The sequence below is a fragment of the Pygocentrus nattereri genome, chromosome 3 (genome assembly GCF_015220715.1).
Source record: "Pygocentrus nattereri isolate fPygNat1 chromosome 3, fPygNat1.pri, whole genome shotgun sequence".
In the NCBI taxonomy this organism is placed as follows: domain Eukaryota; kingdom Metazoa; phylum Chordata; class Actinopteri; order Characiformes; family Serrasalmidae; genus Pygocentrus; species Pygocentrus nattereri.
In genome coordinates, this window is record NC_051213.1 from 16,390,061 (window position 1) to 16,409,809 (window position 19,749).

Here is a 19,749-nt window from a genome sequence, read left to right on the forward strand (position 1 = left end):
TTGCAAAGGTAGAGAGGGTGAGGATGTTGCTGTTGCGTTTGGCTTAAGCTCGCAAGCTTCCAAAGAAATGTTGCTCCGGTAGATTTATCTGTTCTAAGTTTTAGTGCTGACACGCTGCTCTGTGCCTGTTGATGGGTTTGTGCTAAATTTGCATGTGTGGGCGTGGTTTACCGAAGATGGGCATTTTAAGTCAGACGCATCATCCAATCGGCGAGCGTCTTCTCTGCTGCGCTCTCAACAACGCCGAGCTGAACTTTTACTCGGGTAACTTGGGTTACCTAGTCAGTGAAGGACTTCTGCGCTAGCTTAGCGAGCCGCGCTCAGTAACATACAGGCTGTCATGTCGGTTAGCTGCACTGTTAATATGCATTTGCTGCCCTTTTCTTTTCTTTGTCTCGGTGTCTTGCTGGAAAGCTCGTTGTGTGTAGAGGGCAGCGATGTGCTGGAGATAGGGGACGCTGATTTTGAGGTCCGTGTGGCCGCGCACGACACTCTGCTGGTGGAGTTTTTCGCTCCGTGGTACGAAACCCTTCACTAAACAGGGAGCCGGTCGGTTACATATAATGTCTTGTAGCGTTAAGAGTGCGACATTTACAGCAGTGTCGGTGCGAATGTCCTGGTAGCTGTGCTGCTAATTAGCCATAGTCCTGTAACTTTGTAGCTCAGCTCATTCACTCCTACTGAGAACATGCTGTCAGGAGAAGAACTAAACTCTTAAAATATGGTTCTTCGAGGGTTCTTTAGTAAAGGATATGGTTCTATTTAGAGTAGTGGGTTCTGTGTAAAACCATTTCATGCTCAAATGGTTCGTTATATTGTGAAATATTTTTGATAAAATGGTTCTATATATCCCCAAAAGGGGTTCTGTTATTGTTGCAGGCTTGACATCGTAACAGTAGCAGAGAACCATTTTTAAACGGTTCTATATAGAACCATATACAACACATCTTCATCAGTCTGAAGCGCCATTTATGCAAGAAACCATTTAAGCAGCCATTAACCAAAAGTGCTTCTGTGATCCAGAAATGGTTCTATATAGAACTCATGGTTCTAAATACTACCATTGCCTTTATTAAAGAACCCTTGAAGAACCATCTATTTTAATTGTGTAGTAAACCTTGCTAGTATACGTGTTGTTAATAGTGAGTTAAATGTAAGCAGGGAGCTTATTTAGCCTAAAATCTGCTTTGCTTTGCGTAGTATTTGTACTTTTTTGTGATTTTAAAGCGCTTAAATGTTCATTGCTCGTTTGCTTATGTGAAAACTTTGTCCATGTAAGTGCTTTTTGAAGCAGCCCAGGTGTACAGTTAGACAACGCAAATCCCCCCCTGTGTTGTTTTCAGCCTTGTAGGTTCGTGAAATAGGATTAATGGCGAGGACACTGCTCCAAATAATCACATTTACGAAATGTAGCTTGAAGGCTCCCTTCTTTTCTACACCCATAGGTGTGGTCACTGTCAGAGGTTAGCACCTGAATATGAAGCTGCTGCCACCAGGCTGAAGGGAACAGTATCCCTAGCAAAGGTAAGCACAAAGCCACATCATATTTCAGGCCAAGAATTCGCTCACAGTTCTCTAGAGTACAGATTCACAACCCTGGCCCTGGAAGACTCTCCACCCTGCACATTTCAGTAGTTTCCCCTGCTCCCAACACACCCACTTCAAGCCATGAAGGACATGATGAAGTGATTAGTTGGCTGGAGCAGGGGAAACACTAATATGTGATGGAAGATGACAAACAGTCTTGTACATTTGAATGGAACATACATACGTACTAATTAGTCAATTTGAGGACTTTAAGTTGGATGCGTTGCTAGCACAGGTGTTTAATTGCACACAAATGGTCTGTATAATCTGCATAGAAAAGCATTGTGAGTAGAATAGGGTGCTCTATACGGAGCAGCTGCATATGAGCCTAAGGTCACCAAGCCCATTGCCAAGAATCAGCTAGAGGGGTAGAAAGTCCCCCAGCATTGGGCTGTGGAGCAGTGAAATTGCACTGATGGAGTAATATTTGTTAGAGTTGGAGTGATCCATAACTAATCATCCAACATCAGTACCTAATGCTTGTGTGGCTGAGAGCAGTCAGATCCTTACCGTAGTATTTCAGCAGCTAGTGTAAATGCTTGCTAGAAGAGTAGAAGCTGTTACAGCAGCAATTGACAAACTCCATATTAAAACCCTTGATCTGATGAGACTTTTATTCATGCAGAATTAAACAGTTGTGTTTTGTGAAAAATACATTAAAATTAAGATGTAATAACTACTGGTTATTACAATCAGGTTGACTGCACTGTGAGCTCTGAGACATGTGGTAGGTTTGGGGTGAGTGGATATCCGACTCTGAAAATCTTCCGTAATGGGGAGGAGGCTTCTTCATATGAGGGCCCCCGAACAGCAGGTGTGTGAATTTCATATATACCTAGATCTTTGGTAAAACTGTGTGTCATTGTGTGTGACTTATTTATGGGGTGCTTTTGACTTCCTAGATGGAATTGTGAGCTATATGAAGAAGCAGGTTGGACCCAGCTCTGTACCTCTGCGCAGCGAGGCTGACTTGAATTCTTTCATAAACACTTTTGATGCCAGCGTAGTGGGTGAGTTGCAATTGTGTTTAAAAAAATAAATAAATAGGATGCAAAGAAAACGACATGTTTTGGAGACAGTGAAACATTAGCCTGCATATTCCTAAACCTGGTTGCTAATATCTTGGTATATTGTTATTGGTAATCTGAGCTCCTTGAGTGTAGCATAGCGTGAGAGTGACAACTCCTACGGCGTTTTTACTGTGGTGTGCAAATCTCTAGTCTGAAAATGCTTATTTCTGTGTATATAAGTCTGATTATTCTACAGTTAGCTCTGATCTCGCAATGTGATTGACTGAGAGCCACGCTGTGTCTACTTCTAAGTGCTAATATTTCACTTTTATTTATTTATTTATTTATTTTATGTTACATAGCATTTTTGAAGTCTTACTTGTGAACCGTGGCCACCAGCATATAGACTGTGTAGTAGGACCTTTCTTATTCATGGAATACATACATTTTCTTATATGTATTCAATATAATAATTTTCTTTCATGTTTGTGTCATTGTCTCAAAAGTTAAAAATACCAGTAATCAAACATTTATGTAATCTAAGAGTCAAGATTTTGCTATGAAGTGAGATTGCACTTGCGCAATATTGTGTAAGAAAAAAGTAATAACATATAGTAATAACTGTAGACTGGGGTTCAATCCCCACCTGGGCAAACACCCTACACTATACCAATAAGAGTCCTTAGGCAAGACTCCTAACACCGCCTTGGCCTACCTGTGTAAAAATGATCAAATTGTAAGTCGCTCTGGATAAGAGCGTCAGCCAAATGCCGTAAATGTAGGTTTATAAGGATACAGTTATGTATTCCATCCATCCTAGTTCTAAAGGGATTTCAGAGACAAAACCAGCATCTCTGCACTATCGTTCTACTCCTAGCCCATTTAACCCAGTAGACCCTAGGCAGCTTCTGCTGTTAGTCATATTAGTCATTTAAGTGTCGTAGCAGCAGAATTTGGAACGTGTGATTTACTGCTTCAGTGTTAAATAACAAGTTGCTCCTACTTTTTTGCAAGGCTTCTTCTCAGGAACAGAAAGTCCGCAGCTTGCTGAGTTTCTAAAGGCCTCCAGTGCTTTGAGGGACAGCTACCGATTCGCTCATTCAACAGATCTGAGAATTGGGCTAAAACACAATGTTGACACAGAGTATGTAGAAGAAGGCTGTACAGCGCTTTAATAGAAGAACTAATGTTCATTTTAAATAATAAAATATTGTTGTTAATGGTTTATGCTGATGTTTTTATTTAACACACTTCACTTTCCTAAATTCCTCCAGGTGCGTCCTACTGATTCGCCCGCCACACCTGAACAGCAAGTTTGAGGAGAGTGTGGTGAAGTTTACAGAATCTTTTTCAACCTATTCGCTCCGTACATTCATCAAGGACAACATGTGTGTTTCTGTATTTGTACCAGTCTCCATTTACTCCATTTAGTTTTTGGTCCGATTCAGGTGACCTCCCTCATAGTGACAGAGCAATTTGGCCAAGTTCACTTGACCAAAGAACACTGTAACTTACTTTATTGAAACACCAGAGTTTCACAGCCATGGTGTATTGAAAAGGCTCATTTATTTGCTTCAGTTGCCTAAGCTGACTCTGTGCATTCAGTGTTCATTGTTGTTAATTGTGAGTTTTGTACTTTGTATTCAGTTTTGGCCTGTGCCCTCATCTGAACTCCGAGAACAGAGACATTTTGAGGGCGAGCGATCTGCTTACAGCTTATTATGATGTTGATTATGTGAGGAATCCAAAAGGTACAAATTACTGGAGGAACAGGTGAGATCTTTTATAGTGTGGTGTCGAAGCTACTCTTAAGATTTTTTTTTTCTATTACACAGAACTCAATAAAACAGCCTTTTATGAATTTGCTGAATTTCTTCCCTCATTTTTGTGAGTTGTTTTGGACAGCCAGATGTAGCAAACCTGTTGTGATTGGGAAGTTCTTGGTTTTGCAATTGATTTTACATGCTTATGTTCATGCACTAACCTGTTTTAACCACCTTCCTCTCAGGGTGATGAAGGTGGCAACTCAGTTCCAATCGCGTGGGCTGACTTTTGCTGTGGCGGACTGGGAGGAGTTCCAGGAGGAGCTGGAGGAGGAGTTTGGTTTGGGGCTTTCTGATGGAGGAGAACTGCCAGTCATCACTATCAGGACCAGAGCAGGACACAAGTACATCATGCAGGAGGAGTTCACGTGTGTACCCTTATAATACGTCTCTGACTGCAAATAGAGAAAAATATGTCATGCAATTGAGAGACAAGGGCCAGTAGATAGGATTGTTTTGTCTGTAGTATGTTAAGGTGCCAGTATAGACAATTGAAGTAAAAGGCACCTTTACAGGTTAAACAACGAGCAGCTTCTTGTTGTTTTTTGTTTTATTTTTGCAGCTATATTTTAAATCATATGAGCATGCAGACAGCAAACATGATGATTTTCCCTTTGACTGGAGATGTTTTAGTTTCTTCATTACTCCAGTGGTAACTGTTGCCTTATGTCATCCTGGAAAAATGAGCAGTCATACAACCGTTTTCTGTTAGCGTTTGTATTATGTATTCAGTGAGTTTCCGTTTCTTTTTTTTTTCTATTTAAATTTCATCCATTTCAAGCAGTTTTTGTGATTTGTACTACATATGTTATCTGTTAACATCAAGCCATTTTTATTTAGATTGTCAAAACATGCATACAAAATATGTGGATGGAAACTTAGCCAATGCCTGTTTCATGCTTCTCAGTAATCTGGAAGAGTAGTTCAGCTAGTGAAGTTTCAAGGTAATGGTTCAACAGTCAGCCAATTTGAAAATATTATGTTGGTAACATTTGTGGTTTTTGCAGGAGAGATGGGAAATCTCTAGAGAATTTCCTGGAGGACTATTTTGCTGGCCGGTTAAAGAGATATGTCAAGTCGGAGCCTATTCCAGAGTCAAATGATGGTCCTGTCAAAGTATGTACACACCTAGAAACCCCATTTTACCACTGCTGCTGTATTGGTGTGCATATATTTAATGAAAAGCACAGTAAATCGGTGTATGCTAAATGACTGGATTATACAGGTTCTGGTTGCAGACACATTTGAGGAGATTGTGAACAACCCAGAGAAAGATGTTCTGGTGGAGTTTTATGCCCCTTGGTGTGGTCATTGTAAAAATCTGGAGCCCAAATATACTGAGCTTGGAGAGAAGGTATAGGAGGAATTTAATACATGCTTTGGCTTCTTTGATATGCTTATTGGTTATGTGTAATACTCTTGTAATGTGTCTCAGCTGTCTGGCAATCCCAACATAGTCATTGCTAAGATGGATGCCACTGCCAATGATGTTCCTCCAAATTATGATGTACAAGGGTAAAGCTGTATTCTTTTTACATGTTCACACTTATTTCTCCATTCATGTTCTTACCACACATTAACTGTACTATAAATATATTTGTGCTTTAGCTTTCCAACTATTTACTTTGCACCTGCTGGACAAAAAGACCAGCCAAGGAAATATGAGGTACGTAAACTGTAGGAATGTTAAAACCTTTGTGATGTTAAACAGAGATCATATAAAAGAGTATTTATCATTGGTTAAGTTCAAAGGCCACCTGGTTCATTTCACTAGTAAACATACTTGGTTAGAAATTTGCTGATTAGAAACATTAAATTTCAGAGTATTCATGATTAAACTGTAATGTGGTATAGATTAGCAGTTATGAGTTTTAGTGAGTGACAGTGAATGTGTGTAAATAAGCATGATCACTGTGCACACACATTGCTGTGGAATTATTTTTTGCTATTGCAATTGATTTATTGCTTTTGTTTATTTATTTCTTACCTAAGGGTGGACGAGAGGTTATTGACTTCATCAGCTACCTGAAGAAAGAGGCTACAAATCCTCTGGTCCTACACACATCAAGAGATGACCTGTGATTTTGATTCAGATAACCATGAAAATGAGAGGAGTCTAGAAGATGGAGATATGAACAGATAGTCTGCAATTTTTTGGATTCTGTGGACAGAGCACAAGCCCATGGGTGTTACTTTGTCCTGAAACTAACACAGAATATCCTAGTTTGAAAGAATAAGAATTAGAGGTCCAAGTGACTGACATGGGCTCATCAATCAGCAGATCCTCACATCAAATGCTTGTTGTTAAAGTATAATTTTAGACGTTAAGAACTCAAACCAAAGGTAAATACGTTTTTAACCAGGAGTCTTTAAATTTTATTTTTTTTGTATTCTGTTTTCTTTACTGAGCACAGTTCTCTTTCCACTGAGGCTGTTCATAGAATATGCAAGAGTAGTTTTATACTAGTAAATAAGAATAAATTGTATCCTGTACGCAGATGCCCTGACAGTATATAAGATGCGTTCTCTGAGCTGATTATTCCTAACAGTAGATTGTATATCTGTCACAACACTGGGACAGTTTTACTAAGTTACATATCCTGATAATTTAAAGCAGAATTCCACTGAGTTTAATAGCGGAGATGTAAACAGTTTCTCTCATAGTGGTTTGATGTGAAGTGGTGCATTGCAGAGGAATATACTGGCTTAGATTTTCTTTACTGTGTGATAGTGATAGGTCCAGGGTTTACAGTCTGTAAAAGGCAGATATAGACATTATATTTTAGGCTCAATGTCCCAGGCATCGAGAGATTTTGTTTTTTTAACTATTTTGCATTAATGACTTTATGTGAAGTAGCTTTTATAGAGGCATTAAATGTCTTGGATGTCTGGTTCTTTTTTCCACCACTGTGAAGAATTCTGACTCTGCAGGTTTTTCTAGGGTGGCATGTTTCACATCAAAACACTCTTAATGACATATTTACGTCTAAGCCATTTAATTATGCAGAAATTCCACTGTAAGTTACTAAAGAAGTTCTCCTTTATGTTACTTAAGAAGCTAAATCCAGTGGTCATTGTGCCAAAAGGGTATATGTATACAGTGGGTAAAAGATTTATTGGTGCTCTAGTCTATATAATAGTGTCAGACAGCTTGATTTTAGGTTATCATGGTAATTTCATAATCAGAATTTCTGAAAACAGTTTCACAGTTTATAATAAATGTTTAGAAACAAATTGTAACAAGTGTAATATACAGAATTGTTACTGAGCAACATAATGCGGTTCCTTTGAGCTACATGATACTAGTATGTTCAATAAATAGATATTTGAATGTGTAATCTGTAGGTCAGAAAGTTTATGTTTCTCAAATTGGTGCTTAAAATTGGAAATAGTAATTAAAACCTGTACTGTATTAGCAGGAAGATGGGTTTCAACGTTATAATGTGTGGTGGTGGTGAATTATTTAACAGCTGCAGTGAAACTGATTTCTGTTCTACCTCTTCAGGCCAGAATACCATGTTGTACTTTGCAGATTTCTCATGTGTTCAAACAAAATAAAAAAAATTAACTTTAATTGATCTAGTGTTTTTGAAGAGACCGTTATATAGTCTCATATTTTAACTACCTTATTGGATTGCTATTTCTCTTGAGAATAATAATTTGAAAAATCATATCATTACTTTATATGTACCGTTAGCGCATCAGGGGGAAAATTCTGGTATGTTCATCCAAACCCCACCCACGATAGTTACTTCCCCACGCTTTATTTACTATGTCCCACCCAAAAACGCCACAAATGGATGCTGTGATTGGTGGAGCTGGCTGTACGTCAGAATTTCTCTGTCGCTGATTGGCGCAGCCCGTTGTCGAGTCTCCGGCTCCGCCTCGCTGTGTCTCTTCTTCCCCGTGCGGAGCGGATTTGGGTGCCGGCTAACAAAACCACGCTGCAATCATGATGGGCCGACCGGTTCTCGTGCTTAGTGAGAAAGCTTGTTTTTGCCTTCTAAAATGTGTACCGTGTTATACGTAATATTAAGGAAACGTCCGTCAACTGAACTTTACTTTATGATAGACCTTTCAGTTTGTAATTGTCAGCGAGGCTAACAGGCTAACATGGGCATGGCATGGTCACCGGCTAACTTAGCTTAGCTTAGCTTAGCCTAGCCTACCTTAGTTAAGCTCGCTTGTCAGTCTGTGTGTCTATCTAGCTGCATATTCTCTGGAAATAGTAACTAGTTCACTGCTTATCTCCGTGTGCTTGCTGTGCTTGTTGTCTGCTGAATAGTGAATATGTACGTTACATGCATTAGTTTCTTGTAGCCAAACATAACACTACCATTCAAAATGTGATATTGTTCTAGGGAAATCTCGCCTGTCTCGAATTGCTGACCATACATGGCATTATGGTTTTATGTTACTCGAGAAAAAAAAAAACATTGGAGAAAGGTTGAAAATGAGTAATATCTTGGTCACTGGTCAGTAGGGTGTGCATCTAGTATTTCTCACTAGTTAGTCTAGCTAGGTTAACTCCAGACTCTTAAGAGTCCACCACCCTTTCAGTGCTTTGGTTTAAATCTCGTTTTTGTTTTAGGCCAGAATATGAAAAGAGAGTCTGGAAGGAAGGTCCAGACTGGAAATATTAGTGCAGCAAAGGTAAGTCATTCCTTTCTCTTACTCATAGAAACTTCACATGTCTGAGGTTGCAGTGAATGTGTGGTATTACAATCTGCTATTTGGTTTTTGTTTTCAGACCATAGCAGATGTCATCAGGACATGTCTGGGACCAAGAGCTATGATGAAGGTGTGTAGCCATAAGTGGTGGCATTTTATTATACCAAAAGCCACACCCTTTCCCATTCTACTGTTATATCACATTATATCAGGCTGACTAAAAGTGTTAGTTCTCTTTAAATTTAAAAGTTTATGTTTTAAATGATGCACTTGAGGCACCAGATGATGTAAATGTGCCTCTTTTTGTGCAGATGTTGCTTGACCCTATGGGAGGTATCGTCATGACCAATGATGGCAATGCCATTTTGAGAGAGGTAAGAGCTCTGAAGGATCTTGTGTTTTACTGTTGTGATTTAAATTTAGCATAATGTGTCACTGACTCCCATTGTCTTTACCTGTAGATCCAAGTGCAACATCCTGCAGCCAAGTCCATGATTGAGATCAGCCGCACTCAAGACGAGGAGGTGGGAGATGGCACTACCTCTGTTATTATTCTGGGTGAGTGCATTTGTTGCCATCTTCTTTGTCATGTTGTTGTCATCTCCTTGTGTTGTTTGAATGTGGTGCCAGGTTCTTGGAAGTACAGGATGTTTGCTGTTTAAGGCTGTTTGAAAGCACCAGTGGTATCACAGTAAAACAAAATGTGATGTTTTGTAGCTGGAGAGATGCTGTCAGTGGCAGAGCAGTTCCTAGAGCAGCAGATGCATCCTACAGTGGTGATTAGTGCTTACAGGCAGGCCCTGGATGACATGCTCAGCATGCTCAAAGAGATCAGGTAGAGTCTTTTTCCACGTATGCTAGGTCTGTGAGTGAATGTGATTGTGAATTGTCTGCAGCATGTCTGGTTGTACAGCTTGTGTGTGTGTGTGTGTGTGTGTGTGTGTGTGTATATGTGTGTGTATGTATATATATATATATATATATATATATATATATATATATATATATATATATATATATATATATATAATTTTATATATATAATATTATTATTATTATTATTATTATTATTATTATTATTATTATTATTATTATATATATAATATATATAATATATATATATATATATATATATATATATATACATATTTTTTTTTTTTTTAAAGCTGTTGTCGGAACAAAACCTTGTATTTCTATTTGTCGATTTTTCAGTTGTTGAGATAATTTGAAAATGCATGTTGGCCTTTATGCTGTGTGTTAATCTCATGAAGGACTGACCACAATAAAAAAAAGTCTGGTTGTAGAGTAGGTTTTCTCCTTCTACTTTAAAGTGATCATTTTGGAGATATAAGCTTTTGTTATATATATATATATATATATATATATATATATATATATATATATATATATATATATATATATATATATATATATATATATATATATATATATATATATAATATAAATGCGCGACATGTTAAGGACATGTTAAGTGTGTCTGTCCCTCAGCACTCCAGTTGACCCGAATGACCGGGACATGATGCTGAAGATCATTAACTCGGCCATCAACACCAAGGCACTGAGCCGCTGGTCAAGCCTGGCATGTAACATCGCTCTGGATGCAGTGCGCACTGTAGAGCTTGAGGACAACGGCCGCAAGGAGATCGATATTAAGAAATATGCCAAGGTGGAAAAGGTAGGACTCGCCTCCAGAGTTTAATTTTTCTCAGCACATGAAGTGAAGCACAGCAAGTATTTCTGAGCATGTCATGTAAAATTACTGTTATCGTTCTTTGAAAGCTGAGATGGTGTACTGTGTGTGTGTGTGTGTGTGTGTGTGTGTGTGTGTGTGTGTGTGTGTGGTGCTCTAATTCTCAAACAAACAACTGTATTGACTAAAATTAATGGAAAAGGTAAAATATGCATAAGTATTAAAACCTCACATGGTTGTATGTGGTAGGATCACCTAGGGATTCCTTTTGGTTTATTTCTGGAGTATGTTCACAATGCATTGATTGGAAAAGAAAATGTTTTACTTTCTAGGGGGTTTGATACATTCACAAGGCATTATAGGTGCATGGCTCTTGCTGTCTCTTTGTTATTCACTGGGGAAAAATAATTTGGACAATGACTTCCTGCCATATAAACATGAGATCTGACTGGTGATTGTACAACATGTTAACATGCTTTCAATGGGACAAACAATGGGAGTTTTCAGCAGGCTTGAAAAATTATTTAATACAGTTAGATTTTTCTGTGTAACTGAAGTGGAATCCGGTGATCCAGATCTTATCTTCGTGTTAGAAGACACAAATGCTTCAGTGATGACTGAAAAATTTAGCATGCCACAAAAACTGTTACTGAAAATGTTGGAGAGTGAGGAACATTGACTACAGCTGTGTTCACATTACAAGCTTCATTACCCAATTCTGAATTTTTTTTTTGCTGTGATCTTTCTGACTTGACGGCTTACGTTTGTGTAACTGACTTATGTGTCATTATTGTGGACACATTTATGATATGGCATGTTTAATATGGCTATTCTTATTAAAGTCGCATGGTCATAAATCAGATATTTAACCAATGTAGCACCATATATGAAAGTGACTTAGTCTTGGATCCTATTTGAAAAGATCAGATTTGTGTCCACATGGTTCCATATAAAATTATAACTGTTACAAAAAGGTAAAAAAGAAAATATGATTTTGGCCATTTTAGTCTACAATTGTGAACATGGCCTAAGCAGATGATGTTCTGTTGATTCAGTGGTACTTCGTAGAAGTTCAGAAGATTTTAGAAGTTTGAAACAATGCCTCCTGTTTAGAAGCAAGTGCATTCAGTTAAGTGACCGGTACTAACTGAAATTAGTAAAATGATTAATCAAATTGTTGCCTGTGTCTTTAGGTCCCTGGTGGGATCATTGAAGACTCATGTGTGCTGAAGGGTGTGATGGTAAATAAGGATGTAACACACCCTCGCATGCGTCGTCTCATCAAAAACCCTAGAATTGTGCTCCTTGACTGCTCCTTAGAGTACAAGAAGGGTGAGAGCCAGGTAAGACGGATGGACTAAACAAGACCCACTCACATTAACTTGGTGACAAACATAGCTCCCAGCTGGGGTGGGAAATATATTTATTATTATCTTACTAAATTACTTCATATCGACACATGCTTTTCTGAGTATAGTGTGGAAATAATGTGGAGTGGTGTGTTTTGTTATAAAGAAAGCTAAATTGGTACTCTTTGATTTGGTGCGGTGCAGTATATGAAACATTTAATATAAATATTGTATTTAAAATGTAGGTCATATTTAAAAAATGTGGCACTAACAGGGTTTATTGTCTGTTTGTTTATAAAATTCCAGAAAAGCTAAATATTGTGATGTTTTAAGAAAAAGTTATTGGATGTATTATGTATTTTCATCATATCACCCACCCATAGCTCCCAAACTTGAGTTAAGACACACCAGAACATTTACTGCATTTTTTTTTTTTTTTTTTTTTTTGAACATACTCTGTATGGCATCCACTATTCACTGTGGATTTCTAACTTGAGTATGTGATCAATAAGACATTTTAATAGCAAATGTGAATAGCAGTTCTATTTATACTGAACTTGGGAGTCCAGGTTTTGTTTTCATTTCAACTTTTAATCTCCTTAGACGGATATAGAAATCACTCGCGAGGAAGACTTCGCAAAAATCCTGCAGATGGAGGAAGAGTACATCCAGCAGATTTGTGAAGACATCATACGCCTCAAACCCGACCTGGTTTTTACTGAGAAAGGAATCTCAGGTACACGCATGCTTACATGCCAACAAATGCATTCAATGTATGCAACCTATAGAAAATACACACTATGCTTTATTACATCAAATAGAAACCTCTAAATCCCTATTTTATAAAATTATTACCTTTAATATTTTTTCACTCAAATCCATGTCAGCTGCATATTTATCATATGGTATAGTAAGTTATTGTCTGTGATAATTGACTGTATGCTCACAATTATCCCCCTCAGATCTTGCTCAGCACTATCTGATGAAAGCCAACATCACTGCAATTCGTCGCGTCAGAAAGACGGACAACAACCGCATTGCTAGGTAAGACTTGAGGCAAAGAAAAATGGATCTCATTTTGTCTTCTGTTGTCCTGTGGTCTAACTCTGAACACTTGACATCATCCTCTTATGTCTTTTACGTGTCCATTACTTTTTCAGAGCCTGTGGTGCACGCATTGCCAGTAGGACAGATGAGTTGCGTGAGGAAGATGTGGGAACAGGTGCAGGCTTGTTTGAGGTGAAGAAGATTGGTGATGAGTATTTCACCTTTGTCACGGAGTGCAAAGACCCCAAAGCCTGTACCATCTTGCTTAGAGGGGCCAGCAAGGAGATTCTGGCGGTAAGAGACATGGTCTAAGCAAGAGGCTGAAGAGACCATTTCTGCCTTTTCTTCACTTGTAAGCAACAATGGTGTATCAATACACTGCTAGTTTTCCTTAATGCTAAACTAGCACGCTGAATGTGATCAATGTTGTGGAAGAGCAGAGTTGGAATCAACTACAGATTTAATATTATTCACTCACAACTGTGCTTTGGACACTTACCAAAGCACAATAACATCAAGATATTCCTTAAATATAATGTGCTCTCTCCTAGGAGGTGGAACGTAACCTGCAAGATGCAATGCAGGTTTGCCGTAATGTGCTGCTGGACCCATACCTGCTGCCAGGAGGTGGTGCTGTGGAGATGGCTGTGTCCCACAGGCTGACGGAGCGCTCACGAGCCCTGACTGGCGTGGAGCAATGGCCTTACCGTGCTGTTGCCCAGGCTTTGGAGGTCATCCCCCGCACCCTCATCCAGAACTGTGGTGCCTCTACCATCCGTGTGCTCACATCACTTAGGGTATGTCCATTTGTGTGGCACCACCAGCCTGAGCCTTCTGTGTACTTTTAACAACTTCAAGATAAAAAAAAAAATAGTGCTAAATTTTTATGGCACAAAATGTAAATATAACACTGGTTATTATATGGAAAGCAATAAAAATACACATCATAGTTGGTTCATGCCAGGCATTGCATTGTGTCGGAACATAAATTGTACAGCTTTCTGTGTGGCCGTTGCAGCTGAGAGTGCAGAGATACCTAGGAAATTATTTGTGGGGCAATTGAAAAATATTGAACGATACAATTGTTTTGTAAAAAAGTGTAGTGTAAAATTTGCAATGAGAGGCCTGTATACCAAGGAGACAGGACAAGTTTTAGTATTTATTTCAAATATGCTAGTGATCACTAACCAAGTACCTCTCAATAAGCTACGTGCAGCTTATTCCAGTATGAACAAGTCTCTGATTGTTAGAGTATTTAGGGGCTTTGGTGAGAGCAACAATTGTGGCTTTAAAACCTGTTTGTTGTGATGAGTTCTGGCCTTTGTGGAAGAGGGGAACACTGGTTCACTTTACTTAGCAACCCTTTAGACTGCAGACCAAATGCCATGTTTAGTGGGGTGGATGTAACAGTTTAATTGCCTTCTTGACTTCTAGACAATGTTCTCTCTGATTTCGGTACTAGTTCCAGGTGGACCACTCCCTGTAGTCATGTACAGCATATGAGCAGCTGGGCTTTAGCTTGACTGTTAATACATCATTGGCTGCTACTGGTTTTAGTTTGATCTGCAGTAATAAACATAATTATGGTTAACTGAAACGTAAGATTTTATTTTTATAGTACTTTTTTTAGTCCAACCCCCATTGTGCAAGCCAAGGTCAACAGTAGAGAAACTCCCCAAGATCAAGAAGTAGAAAATTTAAGAGAAAACAAGATTCAAGGGGGCTGTTTTTAAATGTGATTTTAGGAACAAGAATTTTGCTACTTGTTCAGAAAGAGCAGAGAATTCAAAGCCTGTTTAAAATGCTGTTTGGATCGACCCTACTTCGTATATCTTGCTTGTGGTAGTGTATGTGTTTGCTTCTAATTTAAAAATTGCATTTACTTTTGTGTTAAACATTTTTCTGTCAGTGTAACCGGCAAGCTGGTTTTTATGTGTAAAAATAACTGCATGGTCTTTGTGCTTGCTTTTGCAGGCGAAGCACACCCAGGAGGGCAGCACCTCATGGGGAGTGAATGGAGAGACGGGCACTCTAGCAGACATGGCAGATCTGGGCATCTGGGAGCCGCTAGCTGTCAAAGCTCAGACATACAAGACTGCAGTGGAGGTATAGAATCCGAATTTATCTGTCCCTTCTCTTAATCTGTCGTCTATAACCATGTATTTTTGGGATCATAAGTATTTTATCAGTGTTTTTCTGTCATCATTGTGTTCCTGTTTACACTGTTTAAACCAATACTCTTTACACTCGATACTACTTTATTCCATTGTTACAAAGCTATGCAGCCTAACAAGACTCTTTCTCTCTAGACGGCCATCCTGCTCCTGCGCATTGATGACATCGTGTCTGGGCACAAGAAGAAGGGAGAGAAAGGGGAAGAGCAGCCAGGAGCTGAGTAGAAGGATGTGAAGGAAATATGAAGGTGTAAAAACATGGGAGTGAAATGCAAGATCAAAGAGGTGGATGTCTAGAATAGTTAACTCTGGTTTCTGATAGACTGTTCTCCTCAAATACAATGTATGGCTTTTATTCTGTTGTTAGGCCTTGCTAATGTAAAGTTGTATTCAGCTCTTTTGTTTTCTACTCCTTTGTGAGGAAAAATTAAACATTTAGGTGTGTGTGTTAACACTTCTAAACGTGTAAATCCGTTCTGATGTTTCACTCAGTACCTGTCTGCTGGGGTAGCTACCTTTTTGTTTGCTATTGATGATTAATTTAAAAAATCTTAACATTCTGTGCCAGGGTTGTAATTGAAGATCTGTTTGGCCTTTTTTTTCCCCCTTTTCCTTCATACAGCAAGTGATAATCTTCTTCCTTAGCCCTGAACCACAATGATCTGTTATCACAAAGTTCAGTTACAACACAGAGTGAGTGGAGAAGTATAGACTAAATTTCTCCATGACAATTAATTGCACATTAAATTATGGATTTGGCATGGAAGCTCATTTAATGTTGCATTACTTCTTTTTTACTAAAATTAGAGGTAAAAACAAAAGTACCTGGAATTTAAGACCGTGCACCTGCTTTACGGAATGTTCACACAGAGTTTGAATAGTGAGATTCCAGCATCCATAGTGCTGTCTTCAGTATCATATAGCATTTTACATACTCTTCCAAAAAAAACAGTATATACAACAGTCAGTGTGACAGTAAGATCTATTTCCCTTCGTTCTTTTTCCTTTAATGTAACTTAAAGCCTTTTTATTTTATAATGGTGTAACTGCTGAGCCAGCCGGGTAGAAAGGTGCTGTTTCCTTAACGCGTAGCCAGGCATGCCTCTGCTCACAAATGCTGAAAGATGATCTCCGTAGAAAACACCTGGGTTGTGCCTAAATTACTGGCTTTAGAAAAGTTAAGGTCCATTTGTCCTGAGACATGTTGTGGGATCCTGTGCAATGCTGGCAGGTAATGTAGGTCAGGCAGATGAAGCAGATCCACAGTTGTCTTCATGAGACTTTGTAAAGTTATCCTTGAGCTCTCTCCCCGGTTTCTGGGTCCACACCACTGTCGAGTTCTGAAGAAGATACAAGTGTGAAAAGCTTACCTAGCCACCACTTAACAGGATTTGGTTTTTGACAATTGGAATGCCTGAGAGTCCATGGATTTCAAAGAATTCACTGTAGTTTTCTGTAGTTTGTTTATTTTTTTTTATTTTTTATATTATTTATATATATATATATATATATATATATATATATATATATATATATATATATATATATATATATATATATATATATATATATATATATATATATACACACACACACATATTCATGCCCTAGCCACTTTATTAGGTACACTTCAATTGCTTGGTAACACATAGCTAATCAGCCCATCACATGGCCACAACTCGATGCATTTAGGCATGTAGAGGTGGTCAAGACAACTTGCTGAAGTGCAGACCGAGCATCAGATTGGGGAAGAAAGGTGATTTAAGTGACTTTGAACGTGACATGGTCATTGGTGCCAGATGGGCTGGTGTGAGTATTACAGAAACTACTGATCTACTGGGATTTTCACACACAACCATCTCTAGGGTTTAGAGAGAACGGTCAGAAAAAGAGAAAATATCCAGTGAGTGGCAGTTGCGTGGACGAAAATGCCTTGTTGATATGAGAGGTCAGAGGAGAATGGGCAGACTGGTTCAAGATGATAGAAAGGCAACAGTAACTCATAACCACTTGTTACAATCAAGGAATGCAGAATACCATCTCTGAATGCACAACACGTCGAACCTTGAAGAAGATGGGCTACAGCAGCAGAAGACCACACCGATCCACTCCTGTCAGCTAAGAACCGGAAACTGAGACTACAATTCGCACGGACTCAACGAAATTGGACAATAGAAGATTTGAAAAATGGTGCCTGGTCTGATGAGTCTCGATTTCAGCTGTGACGTTCAGATGGTAGGGTCAGAATTTGGCGTAAACAACATGAAAGCATGGATCCATCCTTTCCATCCTATTCTCAAATTGTCAAGAACAGAGATATGAGGTTCAAGTATAACATTATGATCACCTCTTTGTTTCTATGCTCATTGTACATTTTATCAGCTCCACTTACTATATAGGTGCACTTTGTAGTTCTGCAACTAGACTGTAGTCCATCTCTTTCTCTGCATACTTTATACTACATGCTGTTAGCCCCCTTTTACCCTGTTCTTCAGTGGTCAGGACCCCCGTGGACCATCACAGAGCAGGCAGTATTTGAGTCATGGATAATTCTCAGCAATGCAGTAACAGGGTAAAAGGTGGCTAACAAAGTACACAGAGAAACCAGTGGACTATAATCTGTTATTGTAGAACTACAAAGTGCAGCTATATATATGAGTGGAGCTGATAAAATGGACAATGAGTGTAGAAACAAGGAGGTGATCATGTTATACCTGATCAGTGTATATACTGCTCTAACACCAACTATCATTAGCCAATATAGCAGGTTCATGTGTCCTAGCATATGGGTGCACTTTGTAGGTGATACCTACTAGCTGTATATCTACAGCACAATTTATCAGCCCCAATGATGTGTACCATTAGAAAGGGGCCACCACAGGACCACAGCTGTACGCATCTGTATCTGTTATAACTACAAATACATACAGTACTGTGCACATTATAGGCACCTGAGAAAAATATTTTAAAAGCTTATAAGCTTGACAGTAATAGCACTAATTATTGCTTTTATATTCTTATAAATGTATTTAATATTTTAGGTGTCCAAGACTTGCACAGTACTGTATATATTGTTGTAGCATATCGCTGCTGTCAGAACAAAACCTCGTATCTACATTTTTGTAGTTTTTCAGTTTTTGACAGTTTGAAAGTACCAGTGGTCATATATATTGTATGTAAATTCCATGATGAGTGGACCAACGAAAATGACCCAGAATTGCTTGGAGAAATGTCTGGTTCCATTGACGTACATTAAACGTAAGGTATGTTTTTTCCTTCTCCTGTAAAGTTGGCATTTTTGAGATACGAGGTTTTGTTCTGACAACAGCGATATATATATAACCTCATACAGTTGTATCTAAACTAGCACGGTAAAATTTTTTGTTGATTTTCTAAGTGAAAATAAGGTAACACCTCCTCTACAGAGAACACACTTAAATATGCCATTTTTCTTGTTAAGGTTTTGGAAAAATATAGGATGTGCCTTAACTTCTGCACAGGCCACATTTTATATTTTGTCCCCCAAATATGTTAAATTCAGGAAATAAAGTAAATGCATTAAAATGCACAATTGACGTGTGTTCTCTATAGAGGGTGTGTTAACTTATTTTCACTTCGAATATCAACAGAACGTGTAATCTGACCAGAGCTGCCCGAACTTGGCATCTTCATCTGTGCTGCGCCCAGAATGCAGTCTAAACGCCACAGTGGCCGCTAATGAGCCGCCATACTGCACTAGTATGGTCACCTACCCATGCTGGGGTCACTTGTGGACAGACTGTTTTGGTGGAGCTTCATGAGGTTGGAGGCTGAAGGCGCTGAGTAGGCACTTGCTGAGAGGCTGGAGAAGGATGGATCAGCAATACAGGGAGCTGCCTCTGCTTCCATGTCTGTTGGACAGGTTTAGAAACAGCGTGTCAGAGTCAGACCATCATTTGCTGAACGTTGGGCAAGTCTGAATCATCAGCGCACCTGTGTGCTCTCCCTGCTGCTGCTGCTGGAAGAAGGCCTGGGCGCTCAGTGTCTGTGGAAAAGTCTCGCACTTCGCCACAGCAGAAACGCTCGCCTGAGAGTTTCCCCATCGCCTTCCTGCTGCCTCTGAGCTGCTGGACACTTCACACAGCGAATAAACACACCTGGTTACGTAACGCTGGATGACGTAGCATTTCCTTAACGATACTAAGCGGCGAAGGAGGGTTAAATGCAAAGTAACTGCGGATAAATTTTGAAGGTGGATCTAATTTGACCACTACAAAGTGTCTCGCCCAGCAGCTGTTAAAATCCTGCTTTGTTGAGATCTAAAATCCCACCACTTTTGGAAAACTAACCTTTGGACGGTCCTATTGGTGCATGAAGACCTTTGATCTGCCTGTCATT

At 39.0% G+C, this 19,749-nt stretch overlaps 2 protein-coding genes across 2 annotated transcripts; both read left to right on the forward strand.

Moving 5' to 3' along the window:
* Nucleotides 1–228: 228 nt before the first annotated feature.
* On the forward strand, nucleotides 229–7,994 carry pdia7 (protein disulfide isomerase family A, member 7). Its single transcript, XM_017713081.2, has 13 exons — nucleotides 229–519; nucleotides 1,446–1,524; nucleotides 2,284–2,401; nucleotides 2,490–2,597; nucleotides 3,612–3,741; nucleotides 3,872–3,985; nucleotides 4,245–4,370; nucleotides 4,606–4,788; nucleotides 5,428–5,536; nucleotides 5,646–5,774; nucleotides 5,856–5,935; nucleotides 6,029–6,086; nucleotides 6,413–7,994. The coding sequence occupies exons 1-13, from the start codon at nucleotides 341–343 to the stop codon at nucleotides 6,500–6,502; spliced, it is 1,503 nt and encodes a 500-aa protein (XP_017568570.1). The 5' UTR covers nucleotides 229–340; the 3' UTR covers nucleotides 6,503–7,994.
* A 307-nt stretch (nucleotides 7,995–8,301) lies between these two features.
* Nucleotides 8,302–15,842, forward strand: cct3 (chaperonin containing TCP1, subunit 3 (gamma)). The gene is made up of 14 exons (XM_017713141.1): nucleotides 8,302–8,400; nucleotides 9,012–9,073; nucleotides 9,171–9,221; nucleotides 9,403–9,465; nucleotides 9,553–9,649; nucleotides 9,809–9,926; nucleotides 10,601–10,787; nucleotides 11,996–12,145; nucleotides 12,755–12,887; nucleotides 13,114–13,195; nucleotides 13,312–13,492; nucleotides 13,750–13,995; nucleotides 15,173–15,304; nucleotides 15,508–15,842. Exons 1-14 carry the CDS (start codon nucleotides 8,373–8,375, stop codon nucleotides 15,595–15,597), a joined length of 1,620 nt encoding a protein of 539 aa, XP_017568630.1. The 5' UTR covers nucleotides 8,302–8,372; the 3' UTR covers nucleotides 15,598–15,842.
* Nucleotides 15,843–19,749: the final 3,907 nt, after the last annotated feature.

Coding starts and splice junctions, on each gene's coding strand:
- pdia7 (XM_017713081.2), top strand. CDS start 341: ATGTCGGTTAGCTGCACTGTTAATATGCATTTGCTGCCCTTTTCTTTT. Junction 2,598..3,611: donor TTTTGATGCCAGCGTAGTGG/GTGAGTTGCAAT, acceptor CTTTTTTGCAAG/GCTTCTTCTCAGGAACAGAA. Junction 5,537..5,645: donor CAAATGATGGTCCTGTCAAA/GTATGTACACAC, acceptor TGGATTATACAG/GTTCTGGTTGCAGACACATT.
- cct3 (XM_017713141.1), top strand. CDS start 8,373: ATGATGGGCCGACCGGTTCTCGTGCTTA. Junction 9,222..9,402: donor GACCAAGAGCTATGATGAAG/GTGTGTAGCCAT, acceptor CTTTTTGTGCAG/ATGTTGCTTGACCCTATGGG. Junction 15,305..15,507: donor CATACAAGACTGCAGTGGAG/GTATAGAATCCG, acceptor CTTTCTCTCTAG/ACGGCCATCCTGCTCCTGCG.